At 51.2% G+C, this 13,288-nt stretch overlaps 2 protein-coding genes across 2 annotated transcripts; one reads left to right on the top strand and one right to left on the bottom strand.

Annotated features, from left to right (window-relative positions):
- Positions 1-1,040: 1,040 nt before the first annotated feature.
- Positions 1,041-6,091, top strand: CD3E (CD3e molecule, epsilon (CD3-TCR complex)). Its single transcript, XM_009710381.1, has 7 exons — positions 1,041-1,089; positions 2,546-2,566; positions 2,864-2,884; positions 3,415-3,612; positions 4,408-4,560; positions 5,631-5,677; positions 6,035-6,091. The coding sequence occupies exons 1-7, from the start codon at positions 1,041-1,043 to the stop codon at positions 6,089-6,091; spliced, it is 546 nt and encodes a 181-aa protein (XP_009708683.1).
- Positions 6,092-10,595: 4,504 nt separating this feature from the next.
- Positions 10,596-12,349, bottom strand: CD3D (CD3d molecule, delta (CD3-TCR complex); the record flags this gene model as incomplete). Its single annotated transcript, XM_009710382.1, has 4 exons — positions 10,596-10,658; positions 11,033-11,076; positions 11,508-11,639; positions 12,137-12,349. Coding segments are annotated over 4 exons (452 nt in total), but the record flags the coding sequence as incomplete, so codon positions are not given.
- Between the last annotated feature and the right edge of the window lie 939 nt (positions 12,350-13,288).

A 13,288-nucleotide genomic window follows, 5' to 3' on the forward strand; every position in this document is an offset into this window, starting at 1 on the left:
CTCCAAAGAGCCTTAGCCTTCCCCCCCAGCATTTACCTTTTGTGAGGGCTGCTGGACCGGTAGGTAGACAGACATAAATGTGATTTAAAGAAACAAAGTTGATTTTGTTGTAGGTGCAGTTTGTGACACGAGTACGAATGCTGCATGAAAACAGAGAATCGCTTTTGCAGCCTCCTGTTGAAACTGAAGAGAAACAGCGGTGAAGCGAGTTCCCTCCTAACGGGAGAGCGCATCGCCGGGTATCTGTCGGGAGCAGAGCATCAGGTTCAGGTCAGAGGCTTGCAGCGGGGCTTGCGGTGCTTGGGCACCGCTTTTACTGCGCTCCTCGCTGTGGGTATGTGTGCAGAGGAGAGTCTGGGCGAGGAGGGGGCAAACGCCACTCTTGAAGAAACAGCAGGAGTAAATGGGTTATATTAGAGCAAAATAACAAAAGTAGAGTCCAGATTGCATCATCAGTGACTAAAAGCCCCAGGTTTTACAGCCTGGCACTTACAGGCTCGTTTCTGCTGGCCGCAGAGTGTCTCTAGGTGCTGAGCTTCTTGCAGCGTTCCTGGTTCCCTTGTTTATTCCCTCCTATGTTAAGTTGCTTGCAGTAGTTGGAACTTCAGCAGCACTCGCTTTGAAAAGTTGCTAGGGAGGTCCTGACGGCAAATCTAATCCAGGCTTGTCCATCTCTCCTGGTGCTCCTAGGGCAGGTACAACAGGTCTCCTGAGACTTGAACGGGGCTGCTGCAGAGCAGCCACCCCTTGCTGTCAGTGACGTTCCGTGAGGACATTTTGAGCCTCCGCACTTCCTGACGTGGGCTCATTTTACCATACGTGTTCCGTGTCTTTCGTGGCTGCTTGCGGGTTCTGGAAACAGTGAGTCTCCCCGGCACCGCTCAGTTTGTTGCCATACACAATTCTGGGAAAAAGATCTTGGGCCTCTTTCTTGTAAGCGAGACCTTGAAAAGCTGGTGTGTTCTTTGTTCCCTCGCAGCCAGCCCCAGCGATGCCAATCTGATGTGGTAGAGAAGCGCACGAGACGGAGGAACACAAGGATGAGGTTGGAGCAGTCCTTGCCTCTCGTGGGACTCCTGCTGTGTGTGGGTGAGTACGGCTGGCCAGGAGCCCACGGGGACCGGACGGGTGGCTGCCCATGGGCTGCAGAGGAGAAAGCATAGGGGCGTGCGACTGGTTTTGCAAAGTACCCGCAGCCACATCTTCTGCAACTGGCATGTACAGTGCCTATGGAGCTGCTGCTCTCCAGACTGAGCGTTCCCCTCCGAGTGTGGTTCGCGGGAACAGAGAAATGGGAATCCAACCCTCTCCGGCTACAGAAAAGAACCTAAGGTCCCTAGTGAATTTTTGCTTACTAGCTGATTCACTAAGACACCTGGTCTCCAAACTTCATGCAGCAGAGTTGGAGCTTGATGCACTGCTTTCTGCAGCACGGTGAACTATAAGGTTCTGTGGGTTTAATTTTATCTTTATGCTTTATTCATGCACTTTTCGTAAACCGTTTTGTGATCGTGGGCAAACAACTTCAGTTCAAATGCAGTGTGATATCATGGGAGCGGTAGCCATTTCCATGTTACCAGTTTGAACCTACCAGCATTTAGAAAGCTGGTTTAGGATGAAGTGCGGAGTATCTGGAAAGACTATAAAGAAGCTGGTAACCATGAGAGATAAGTTTGAAAGAGAATTAAAAGATACTACAATAAGACTACAGCTACTCTACCAATGTGCTGGCGATAAAACTGCTATTCTTTGAGAAGATTGAAAACATTCGGTTTAGCAATGGCCTGTTCTTGTTTCAAATTTCAATTCATCTTATATAAAGAAAAAATCATCAGATCATTTTCTCTCCAGCCAAGTCCTATGCCTGTGGAATTTCAAATCTACAATTTTGTTACACGTAACTCCTATTGTAAAGTAAGCATCACCTGGGATGAGACAACAGCGCTGAACACATGAATACAGGTCATTCCTTTATTTCCTTACGTTACTTTCTATCAACAAATGTCTTTAAAGCAAATCACAAGTCTGATTCAGACCTAAAAACTGTTTCTATAATAGTCCAGCTCCAGAGGCTTCAATGGAGCTACCTGTTTCCTACCAAGAGAGAAGAATCATGTAGATAAACTTCTTTACAGCGTTAAATCAAGCGTCAGGGTCCAATCCTCCAGTGAGTATGCTCTTGCAGAGGACAGTCGTTCTTACTGCAGAAACCAGGCGTGATTTTCCAGCAGTCTTTGGTCCATGATAATAAAGCAAAATTGTTGGGTGTACAGCTTGCGATAACCCTTTTCCTAAACTGGGTCGGAAAATCATTCAAATTTCCATTCTGCGTTAGTCCGCGTTAAAAATGGCTTCCAGAGGAAAAGACTTCGTTTCAAAACAAGGTCCTGTCTCAGCTAACAGAATGCTTCTAATGCCTTTAGCACAAACGTAAGAGTACAAACATCTCTTGCGAGCAGCCGAGTTCAGAAAGGCTATCCTTAAAGTAGGAAAGGTGTATGATAACAGTATCTAAATTACTTAACGCTTATTCTTTCTTTTGTAGTTGGCACCGCAGCTCAGCAGGGTAAGTGTATTTTACCAGCATTCTTAACTATTTAGTACGATAAAAAGATCAACTATGCCTCACAAGTGAGGACTAGAAGTCAAACAGAAATATTTGAATTTCGCAAATATTGTAAGATAGGAAAAATTCCCTGTCATTAATTGTTATTGATCTCACTGATTTGAAAAATTGGCTGTCATGAACTGTCTCTAATTATTGCTGGTGATCCCCAAGCGCCATTGGGCATTTTCCAGCGGCAACAAGCAGTAAGGTAATAGCGGGCTGATTTGTTAACACTTACTATTCTTTCCGTTGCAGATGACACCAAAGAACAGGAGGGTGAGTGTATTTTAGCAGCATTCTTAACTATTTAGCATGATATAAATTATATACCTCACAGGTGAGGACTAAAAGGCAGATAGAAATACTTGAGTTCAAGCAGTATTTTAGCAGGAAAAAAATTCCTGTTTCTTAGTTGGCACTGTCATCACTGATCAGAAAAATCAGCTAAAACGAGTTGCCCCTAATTACTGTTAGTGGTCTCCAAGCAGGCTTGGCCATTTACAGAGACCAGCAGGCATATGGATAAACAGAACGATGCATGGCAGGTGGCCAGGCTCTCTGACATAAAGCTGAACACGCTGTGATGGTATTTTGATACTGTTCAGTGTTGTAAAGAATCAGTGTAAAAAATCTAAAGGAAAACATACGTGCAGAAGACACATACACAGGGAATTTACGTTACACCATGAAATCAAAGATTTTGCAGAGCAAACTGTCATGGTGGGATCAAGAGTGGGCAGGGGAGCCTGCTCAGAAGCCGTTTGTAATGCTGGTTTCCCTTCTCATTCACCCATCTTCCAAAAAAGAATTCCTGGTGGAGATTTCCGGAACCACGGTGACAATCACATGTCCCTTGATGGACGACAGAGTAGTCTGGGAGATAACTGGGACAAAACCAGCCAGCAACGAGAGGAAGTATGTTATAGAGAATCACGACAGCTCTCCTGCCAACCTGAGCTGTTCGTCAGGTGGTAATAAGTACGACATGTACCTGAATGCCAGAGGTGAGCGAAAAAGCACTCGGTCTATGGGCTAAAGATAAAGGCTACACATTTCAGTGACAGATATTGGGAGCTGAGAACTGATTTTCGGTGCTGCTGGGGGAGTGAATGCGACTCTGCCGAGGCCCTTCCCGCTCTGTGTGGGCAGTAAAAGAGCCCCAGAGCACATTTTTAGCAAAAGGAATCTCCCTGCTCTCTGTGCCTTTCCCTCCCGCTGTCCTCAAGCCGGTTACATGTCAATGGTTCCCACACGCGCAGTGTGCCATCTTCTTTTATACAGCTTCTGCCGTGCTACCAGGCAAGAGTAATGTCCATCACGAAGGCCAGAGGCATTTCTTATCTCACAGAGCGGAAACCTCCCATCTGGAGCACACAGCCTGGTTTCTGTGACCCATCAACCAGGGGGAATTTACCCCGACCCTGACAGCGTGATTTAACCCTCCCAGCCATTTGAAATCTGGGCAGCTGCTCTGCATTCAGGACTCACAGTCTAGCGTAGGCAGAGGGGGGCAATGATCCAGGAGATGTTTCGCACCCTCCGGCTCAGGCCATGCAAACAGCAGAGTAGCAAAGGAGGTTGCACCCACCAGCCCGCTGGCTCTGTCCGTTTGCAGACCGAAATGGCAGGGCAGATAGAATGGCTGTGCTGTCTCTCTTTCTTTTTCTTTGCTCTTTTCTCCTTCCCACCCGGAACTGTATCTTTTCTGCTAGCACTAAGCAGATGAGTGAGACCTGGACTTTCCTTGCTGGAAAGGAAGGGTGCCCGTCTCTGAGCACCTTCATCTCTCCTCCTGGCAGTGTGCGCAAACTGTGAGGAGCTGGATGCCTTGGCAGTGACAGGGATCATCATTGCGGATCTTCTCATCACCTTCGGGGTGCTGATTCTGGTCTACTACTTCAGCAAAGACAGGAAGGGGAGACCGAGTGCTAGTGCTGGCAGTCGGCCACGAGGTAAGAGCCATTTCAGGCGTCTCCGCTTTCCGTGATGTCTGCTAAGCACTTAATTAAGCACTTGCCCCTGCTGAGTGATGGAGCATCCTCTGTTCCCTCCAAGCCTCCAAGACCTCACCAAACAAGGCTCCTGCTTGCCACATCTCGGGTCTGCCTTCTTGTATGGGATGGGTGCGGCTGCCGCGTTGTGTCAAAGGCTTCCTGCCCATAGGAAACCATTTCATAGGCTGTCGCGCGTTGGGTCTGTGCTGAAGCAAACCCTGTATGGCAGCTGCTCAGCTTGCAAGCGTAGCTGCAAACCCAGCCTGGCCCTGGCCCGCTCAGCTGCTGTCTCAGGCAATCAAAGACCAAGAGTTAGGCCCACACACAGAACACGTGATTAGAAACCGTGGTGTTATTAAAACTATAAATTATTTGAATTTCTGGCTTCTGAGGCCATGGTTTGGTGACCCAGTGGGTCCAGCAGCGGGGCTCATGGGTTATAACTGCTGGGGTAAAGCGATGCAGGGTGCTGACCTCACGCTGCTGGTTCAGATTTGTTCAAGAAGTGTTGATGGTGACATTTATGCCAGGAGGTTGCCTGTCAGACAAGTGCCACGGGTGCTCACCAGGCACTGCCACTTTTCCCCTAGCCTCCACAAAGCTGATACAAATCTTTCAGGAAGCCGAAATTCCCTGTTGCGTGCTTAGTGCGCGTGTTGTGCGCCGGGTTCAACAGAAATGTGATGATGTGCCCGTGCAGCTTGCTGAGGCAGAGGAGTATAGATCTGGTATCCATATTGTGGAGCTGTAGCCTGGGCCTGTGCTTATGGGGCCTTCTTGTTTTCAAGTATTTCTTCACAACCAGGAAAGTTAGAAATTTCCCCTTTCTAAAAGAAAGCTGATTTCCTCCTAAATGATCTTAAGGCCACCTGCCTGCAGCAGTTGGGTCTTTAAAAGCTGTAAGCGCATAATAAAGCCATGTGAGTTGACCCATGGTATGCATTACCCGGGATCATCTCCATGAAAGTCCCTCGCGCTGCGTTATATGAATCGTCACCAAGGATGACCTCTCTTTGCTTCTGTTGCAGGTCAGAAGATGCAGCGTCCTCCCCCCATTCCAAACCCAGACTATGAGGTATGGAGTACCTGCATTTTTTCCATCTCTCTTTGACGGTTGGGGAGGGATAACCAGAGCTGGGAATCTGTAGCATTTATCCTTTTTGCTCCTTTGAAGAAGCATCCAGTCAACTTCCAAGTTTATTCAGGAATGGAGGAAAAAGGAGGGGAGGGTGGACCCCCTTTTCCCGGTGCCGACACAGGCAGTCGGGAGCAGAACGGCAGCTTCCTGCGCGCTGCGCACGCTACCCGAGCAGCACTACGTCTGCTCTCTCCGTTGTGGTTTTCTCCACGTATTGCGTGGACCAAGACCCTGGCGTTGTTTGAGGGTTGTGTCAGTAAGGTTCCCGAACTAACATCTCTGCTGTTCCCACAGCCCATCCGGAAAGGCCAGCGGGAAGTGTATGCAGGCCTGGAACCCAGGGGCTTCTGAAATTCCCACGGATGGCAGGCTGGAAAACAGCAGCAGAGGGGCGAAGTGCTTCTGCCCCGCTCGGTACCGGTTCTCTGCAGGCCTGCCAAGGCCCAGGCGCTCCGGGGTAAGCCGGGCGGCTACTGAGGACAGGCACCCTGCTGCCATCCACCGTCCCACCGTGATGTGTTCCTTTGGCCTTCAGCTTGGCATAAGGAAAAAGAAACAGATGAGCGCATTGGCAAGAGAAGTTTTCCTTCTCATTAAAGGACTGCAGCTTCACTTGTGGTTCCTGGCCTCCTTTTCCCTCACGCTTTTCTCCCTGCTCCAGTTGCATGCTCTGGTTTTCCCTCCCATTTAATTTCCACCCTGAGCGCTTCTACTTGCTCCCCGAGCCTTCCTGGGTAGCTCCTGGGCAACGAGCGGGTCCTTCTCAGCGTGACTGGCCTCTCACCTTGGCCTCTGACCATGTTCATAGCCTACCTTCGTTTCGCGACCCAGGACTGTAACAGAAGGAACAGAGGCAGTCAGCATATTAAAAACAAAAAGGTACATTTTCATAGAAAAGCCACTACCTCGAATGAAATTATTTCAGTTCTTTTCCTTTAAAAAAAAAAGAACCACTCCTACCAGTACACGTGGACCGGCCTGTCCATCCTCCAGCCCTTCTGTAGGAAACAAGTTTTGCCCACTTTGCATCCTTCGACCTTTATGTATCAGACCTTCAGCAGAGCATCCTCATAGGGTCACATGAGGATTTGGTGCCTTCCCGAGCCATCCGAAAGCCTCCTATTAGGAAATTGAAGTGCTTGGCTTAAATCTTTGTTGCCAGTAAACAGTGGGGCTCCTAGATATTTCAGCTAAGACTTGAGCCCCCACTTAGCAATGAGTATCAGCTTTGCAGTTCTACTGAGACAGCACAACAGGGATTTTCAGGCTTCCCAGATTGGAACTGAGACCCTTTGGCTCAGCCCCAGGGCTAGCACTCTGCGAGTATCAGCTTTGCAGTCTGACTGAGACAGCACAACAGGGACTTTCAGGTTTCCCAGATTGGAACTGAGACGCTTTGGCTCAGCCCCAGGGCTAGCACTCTGCTCTGAAACAGCTTGTTCACTGGAATTGAAACGAATGCATTGGGACCACAGAGCTGAAGCCCAGGACCTACAAAATCCAAGAGACCATCAAACTCTTTTTCTAGGCTGTCCTTCTCATCCCAAAGACTTGATGGACTCCATTTTTACTGATAATCCATAGCGTAGTCTAGGATAGACACATTTCTTTAAGCGTATTGTACCCTAAGGGGTGTACAAGTACACTTGCTGGCAGAGTTTTGTTTTCCAGAGCTATCGCCCTTAGAGATTCTTGTGATTTGTCCTTTGCAGCTGCCCTTTCTCTCCCCATTTCAGCTCTGTAACCTGAGTTCTGCCTGGGTTCTGTTAGAAAGGCGGCAGGCTGCTTTGCCATTGGTCAAGATCCATTTTAACTTTTTTTATATACATTTAAAAACTGTAATACATTAATAAAATGGAAGATAGCACCCCTAGGTATGCATGGGAAAAGACTTCCCCTGTGTTTTTGTCTTTGTTAAAGAAAAACGGTTTTTGTTCAGGGGAGTTCCCAGGCCAGGAGGAGTCCGAAACAGCGAGAGCATCTGTGGGTCTGGGTTGACTCACCTCGCAGCAGCCTACGAGGGGTTTGGGAGCAGACTGTGCCAGGATGGGGGCAGGGGACACGCAATTACACATGCAAAAATGCACTGCTGTGCCCAGGGGCCTGAGAGCAGGGCAGGGGTTAACAGGAGCTGGGGAGTGAGTCTGGGGCTGCTGTCTGGGGAAATAGCTGAGGTCCCATGCACTCAACATACAGATTTTAAATCTGCCTGACTTGGAAAGCTGCGGTTGCCAAAAGAGCAGCAACGGGACAGGTAGTAACTTAAGAAGGGCCCAAGAGATGCTGCGATGCCTGGGAACCTTTCTGGCCAAGTGAGCCACATTTCTGTTGCTCTGCAGAGCAACAGCTCTGAAGAAAGGAAACAGCAGCAGTGATGGGGGCTGGGGGTGGTTTAACCCTTGAGTCTGAGCACGGGGAGATGAACACCCAGCAAGCTCCATGCTGCGGATTGCTGTGCTTACCCTGCAGGATGTGGTTTTAAAGGCAGCACAGCTGGGTTTACCGTACAGGGTGCTAAACATCTAGGAGGCAGATTGCAAGGTACAAAGAGCACTACCCCCCAGCAGCTCTAAAACCACTCTGGGTCACGCTCTCAGCTTCTGCAAAACATCACTGCTCCAGGGATGCTAGCTCAGCCCAGCCGTACAGCCCGTTGCCACGAATGGGACGTGGGAAGCTCTGGGTGTACAAGGGCTAAATTGTGCCTCAAGCTACACCCCAGTGCTCCTGTCACCATTTACAGGGTTGCATGTTTGCCTAGCGTCTGCCCCAACCAGTGCCACCCCGTGCTCTCCTTATCTCAGTGGGATCAGCGCCCATCCAGTCTGCTTAGCTGCAATATAGAAATACCTCTTTGTCCTCCCAAGGCTGAGGTGCTGAGGAGCCTCTCACAAATAGATAAGTTGTAAATGTTGCCTCTTATGGCTCTTTGATTTGCGCAGAGCATACCCACCCACTCTGCTCTGGGTTTCTGCTGCTCTTTGGGTATGGTTAGCCACCTTAGCTCATCGCTTTGGCTTGATGGTGATGAAAGCGCTACAAACTAGGCAGTCTGCTGGTCTCTTTTTTAATAAGGTCCTACCCAGATGGCTTTGCAGACCAAAGGCAGGTATTGGCATATTCTACCTGCAATGGCCATATCAGGCTCACCCTTCACTGGAGCAGGTTAGAGCGGAAAAACCACTAAGACATTATTCTGCTCCTGTGAAGAGCAAAATGCTGTCACGTAAAGAGCTGACACCATAGGAAAACAGGCCCTTTTCTTGTTCACTGTCCACAAGGCTGATCACACACTGATTCCTGTAAGGGCACGTGGGGTGCACCGACAGCTTTGCACAGCCTATGAGTTGTTTGCTGCATCAGACGTGTCACAGATTTGTGGCCGGTTTTATTGGGTGTTAACTCCTCTGGTGCTTACTTTATACCACTGAGTCACAAGGCAATTCACAGCCTGGTGCTCTCTAAAGCCTGTCACCCAGATTCTTAGAAAAGCAGGAAAACACAATCTACAGGTGTGTGCAACTGGCACACGGAGGGCGACCTGGTTTCTGAGGTTTCTAACTGCTAGCTGACCCTGTCTGTTATCTGCCTCCCGTTTTGGCCATAGTCAGACCACATTAGCTGTTTCTGCTCAGAGCTGGGAACGGGGACCTTGCCAAGAGGAGCTGGTTTGGTGTGGGCAGACCCAATGTTGCTCAGTGTCTGGAAAGGTGGTTGAGCTGGGAAAGGCCCTCAAAGTTTGCTCGACTGCACCCTGTACTCAGCACGCTAGGATGGCTAATGAGCCTTAAAGAGGGGTTGCCAATGCCTGGTCACAAAGGTGAGTCACTCTCCAGTGGCCTGGAGAGGCAGAGGAGGTGGGGGGAGCCTCCCAAGAACATCGGAGGCGCTGGGAACATGGACTGCCTCTGGCCTTCGCTGCCTGGCCAGCTCTTCTGCCACGTGTTTTGCACCGTCTCTGGTGCAGTTTTTGTCCTCTCTGCTGTTTCCATTTCCTCTTTGGGCCCAGCCCCCACGAGCTCTTCTGGGGAGCCAGCATAGCTTGCTGCTTTGCTCATGCTCCTCTCCCCGAAGCACTGAGGCAACCTGCAGGCTGGGCGGGTGCCAGGGACCTGGCAAGCTTCTGCGATTTGGAGACTGTGCTTAGATGCCAAGCCCTGCATGTGCAGAGGAAACATCCTCCTGTCCTCCTTCCTGCCAGCCCCCTAGCTCTGTCCAGGGGACCGAGGCACCCAGGTTCTTTGCAGCAGTGACACAGACCCTGCTGAGCATCCCTGTACTCCTGGTGTCACCGCTCCCCATTCTGGAACGGGAGCTAAATGAGACAAAGTCTCTGCACGTGTCAAGGGCAGCAGCCCTCTCCCTTCACAACGTCCCCCATCCTCAGCTTCAGCAACGGACATGGATGTCATTTAGATCCTGGCACAGAGAGGTGGCACAGACACGGGCACCTGCCTGCACTGGCAGAGCAGTGTCCTACCGGGACAGGCAGGAGCCTCATGGTTCTGCAGGCATCCAGGCTGATTGCATCCAGCGTCCACCTTCCCCGGCCACCGCACGGCTCCCCAGGCCTCAGCACAACCGACGGAGCAGGGAGGCTATGGGATAGGCTCATCTTTAATGAGAGGAATACAGAAGTGCAAGAGGTCATGGAAAAAGCAGAGTGCTACAAGCAGCCCGTCCTGGCAAGGAGCCGGAGGGCTCTTTAGGCAAAAACCTGAACTGTCTTCTGCCAGCAGTGAGCTTACAAAGTCAGCGCCATGGCAGGGTACTGGGGCTCTTGGGCACCAGCAGAGGCTTTGCTGTAATACCACTCCCGGCATGAAGGAGTCACAGGCCCCAGAGTCTTCCCACTTCACTTGCGGGCCTTGGCAGGTGCCAGCCGGCTGTACTGTCCGTCGTCTCGCTCACCAAGGGGCTAGGAGGAAAAAAAAGTGAGACGAGCTACAATTGTGTCTGTCCAGCCCTGGGAGGGAGAGTACAGGGGAAGCTGGCCCAGCCCTCTCTTTGCCAAGCTTTTGGAAAGCTTTCCCTCCCCGCACGCAGAGCTTAACAACCCCAGAGAGCAAGAAGCAGAGGGTAGCTGAGCTTGCCCCATCCTCTGGGTCACTCAGGGGGAGGCGGCTGCGAATGCCCCAGCAGAGAGCAATCTCCAACGCAGCTCAGTGCCTCCAGGCATCGGGTACCCCCAGCAGCTGGGACGTCATGGCCACGCCGGTCCTACCACGCAGCCCCACCCCACACAGAGCCACCGAAGCCCACGTGCACACACACACGTGCACCCACACTTACCTGGTAGAGCTGCTCGTTGGCAATCAGGTTCTGCCTGTCAGAAGCTAAATGAAGAAAGCAAGCGGTCAATGATCAGGGGAGTCATGGGCAGCATGGTGAACATTTGCAAACAAACCCAAGCGGCCGGCTGCTTTCAGCCCTGTGCTGTTACTTCCTCTGGGAGGCTTGGTGGAAAGCCCCTGCAAGGCCTCAGGTGTTCCTGTGTCACCAGCTGCCATCCCCGTGATGGTGTTTTGGTTAACCTTGTGCATTCGCTGGCTTCTCCTGGGAAGCTGAGCTAGGGGCAGCGTGGGCATACGGAGTGCTCACATGGATCCCTACCCTACACCCGCTGTGTGCTGGCCGCTGCCTACAGCTTGCAGTGACTGGGCTCTGTGGGCAGCGACGGAAAGTCCCTAGGTACCACGCAGCTCCTAGAGATGCCCAGGTGCTTCCCGTCCCCACCCGTGGGCAGCCAGCGGGGCCCTCCCCTCACCTCGTGACATGCGTCCCTTGTCCTGGCCAGTGATGCAATACACAGCAACCGCCAGGAAGATGGTGGCGACAACATCTGCGACCACGATCCCCGAGATGGTGGGAGCATCCACTTCGATGCAGTTCTGGCACACTGGAAGCCCAAAAGGACACAGATAATGAAAGCAGGGCCATGACCAGGACCCTGCCCCTTGGCCACCTCCGCCCTGCCGCCAAGGCCAGTCTGAGCCCAAAGCACTCAGCCAGCTCTGCCAGTCCAGGCAGGCTCCGGTCCCAGAGCAAGAGAGACCAGGGATGAAGTTTGGCTTGCTGTGTGACCCAAGGCAGCGGCTCAAGCTGCCACGTGTCCCCGGCACTCAGGGCAGGCCACCGCAGAGCCAGCAAGGGGCTAGCAATGAGGCAGGTTAGGGCACTAAATGAGGCCGTAGAGCTCTCACGGGAACACCAGATGCAGGGGAACGTGCAGCTTGGCTGTTCCCAAAGGTAACCTAGTACAGGAGCTGTCAGGACTTCTGCAAGTTCGTACCTTCCCACCCTCAAACTCTGGGAAATCAGTAGTTCCCTCAAAAATTCGCTTGGGTGAAAACTCCAAGCAGTTCTAGCTCTACGAACCAGGTTTATAACACTTACTTCGATAGTGCACCTGGAGGGAGGAGCTTTTCTTCCTGCTTTCCAGTTCACATGCATAGATGCCTCTGGGATCATCGTAAATTGAGCCCAAGTCCAGCTCTGTTGTGTTTCCTATCCTGTTCCCATCTTTCAGCCATATGATTTGACCTTTTTCCTCTGTTACACATTGCAGGAACACCTTCCCACTAGCTTCTTTCACGATTACTTTCTGTCCTGTAAAAAAAAAAAAAGGAGAGCAGACAGCTTGACAGCCGAGTTCTCAACTCTCACAGTGGCGCAGAACTCCGAGATCTCATTCATGGAGATGGCTAGCGTAGAGAGCATCATATTAGGCTGTCCCCTGAGCAGTGGAAAGGACACCGCAAAGAATGAACTCTGGAAAAAGCAGACGACCCAGCAGAAAAGCAGTCCATTGTTCAACTGGTGGTTACATTAATGCAGGTCTGGGTGGTTAAGAGATCCAAATTCCTTTAGAGTGAAAACTAACTGGAATCGGGCATCTACCTGGACTCCATTTGGACTGTATGTGGTTGACCCTCATCCCACAAACAGACTGCATTGGTAGTGAAGCGCAAAAGCAGCGAGAGACGTTGCAACAGAAAGCCGAATGTTTCTACCAGCAGGGACAAGGAGCTGAGCCCACTTAGGTTTTTACCCAATAGTAAAAAACATTTTAGTGAAAATCATGCAAAAAACCACACAGAATTGCTTCCATGTCCCAAAGGCATCACCTTCAGAGTCTGCAAACGGACAGTAAATTCCCTGTCTTACTCGCTGAGCGCTGGAGCTGAGTACAGAATACAGCCCCTCCTGCTCGCATATCTGTGCCAGGCACAAAGCCCACGGCTACTCCGGTCTAACACCACGGTACTGCCGAGTCCCACTTCGCATGCTCTGTCCTCGCAAGGTTAAAGCCATCACGGACGGCCACCGAGCGAGGCACACGGCTCCAGACTGTCCCTGCAACGGCCCAGGGCACCCATCCGCTCCCTCTTCCCCACCGACGTTTACGAGCCTCACGTCAAGGTGCTGTGACGGGAAACCCCGGTAAGCCGTGGGGCTCTGCTTCCCGGCCACCCTCCCACCACTGACTGCAGAGACGCCCGCAGTGGAAGCGACACGGGTGGGTCTGCAGGGAACCGTGCCGAGTGC

Source organism: Cariama cristata, unplaced genomic scaffold (genome assembly GCF_000690535.1).
Source record: "Cariama cristata isolate BGI_N322 unplaced genomic scaffold, ASM69053v1 scaffold20351, whole genome shotgun sequence".
Lineage (NCBI taxonomy): Eukaryota > Metazoa > Chordata > Aves > Cariamiformes > Cariamidae > Cariama > Cariama cristata.

Bases quoted from the DNA above. Each gene is read 5' to 3' on its own strand.
- CD3E (XM_009710381.1), top strand. From the start codon at position 1,041: ATGAGGTTGGAGCAGTCCTTGCCTCTCGTGGGACTCCTGCTGTGTGTG. The intron at 4,561-5,630 runs GTAAGAGCCATT...CTTCTGTTGCAG, and splicing joins TGCTGGCAGTCGGCCACGAG to GTCAGAAGATGCAGCGTCCT. The intron at 5,678-6,034 runs GTATGGAGTACC...CTGTTCCCACAG, and splicing joins TTCCAAACCCAGACTATGAG to CCCATCCGGAAAGGCCAGCG.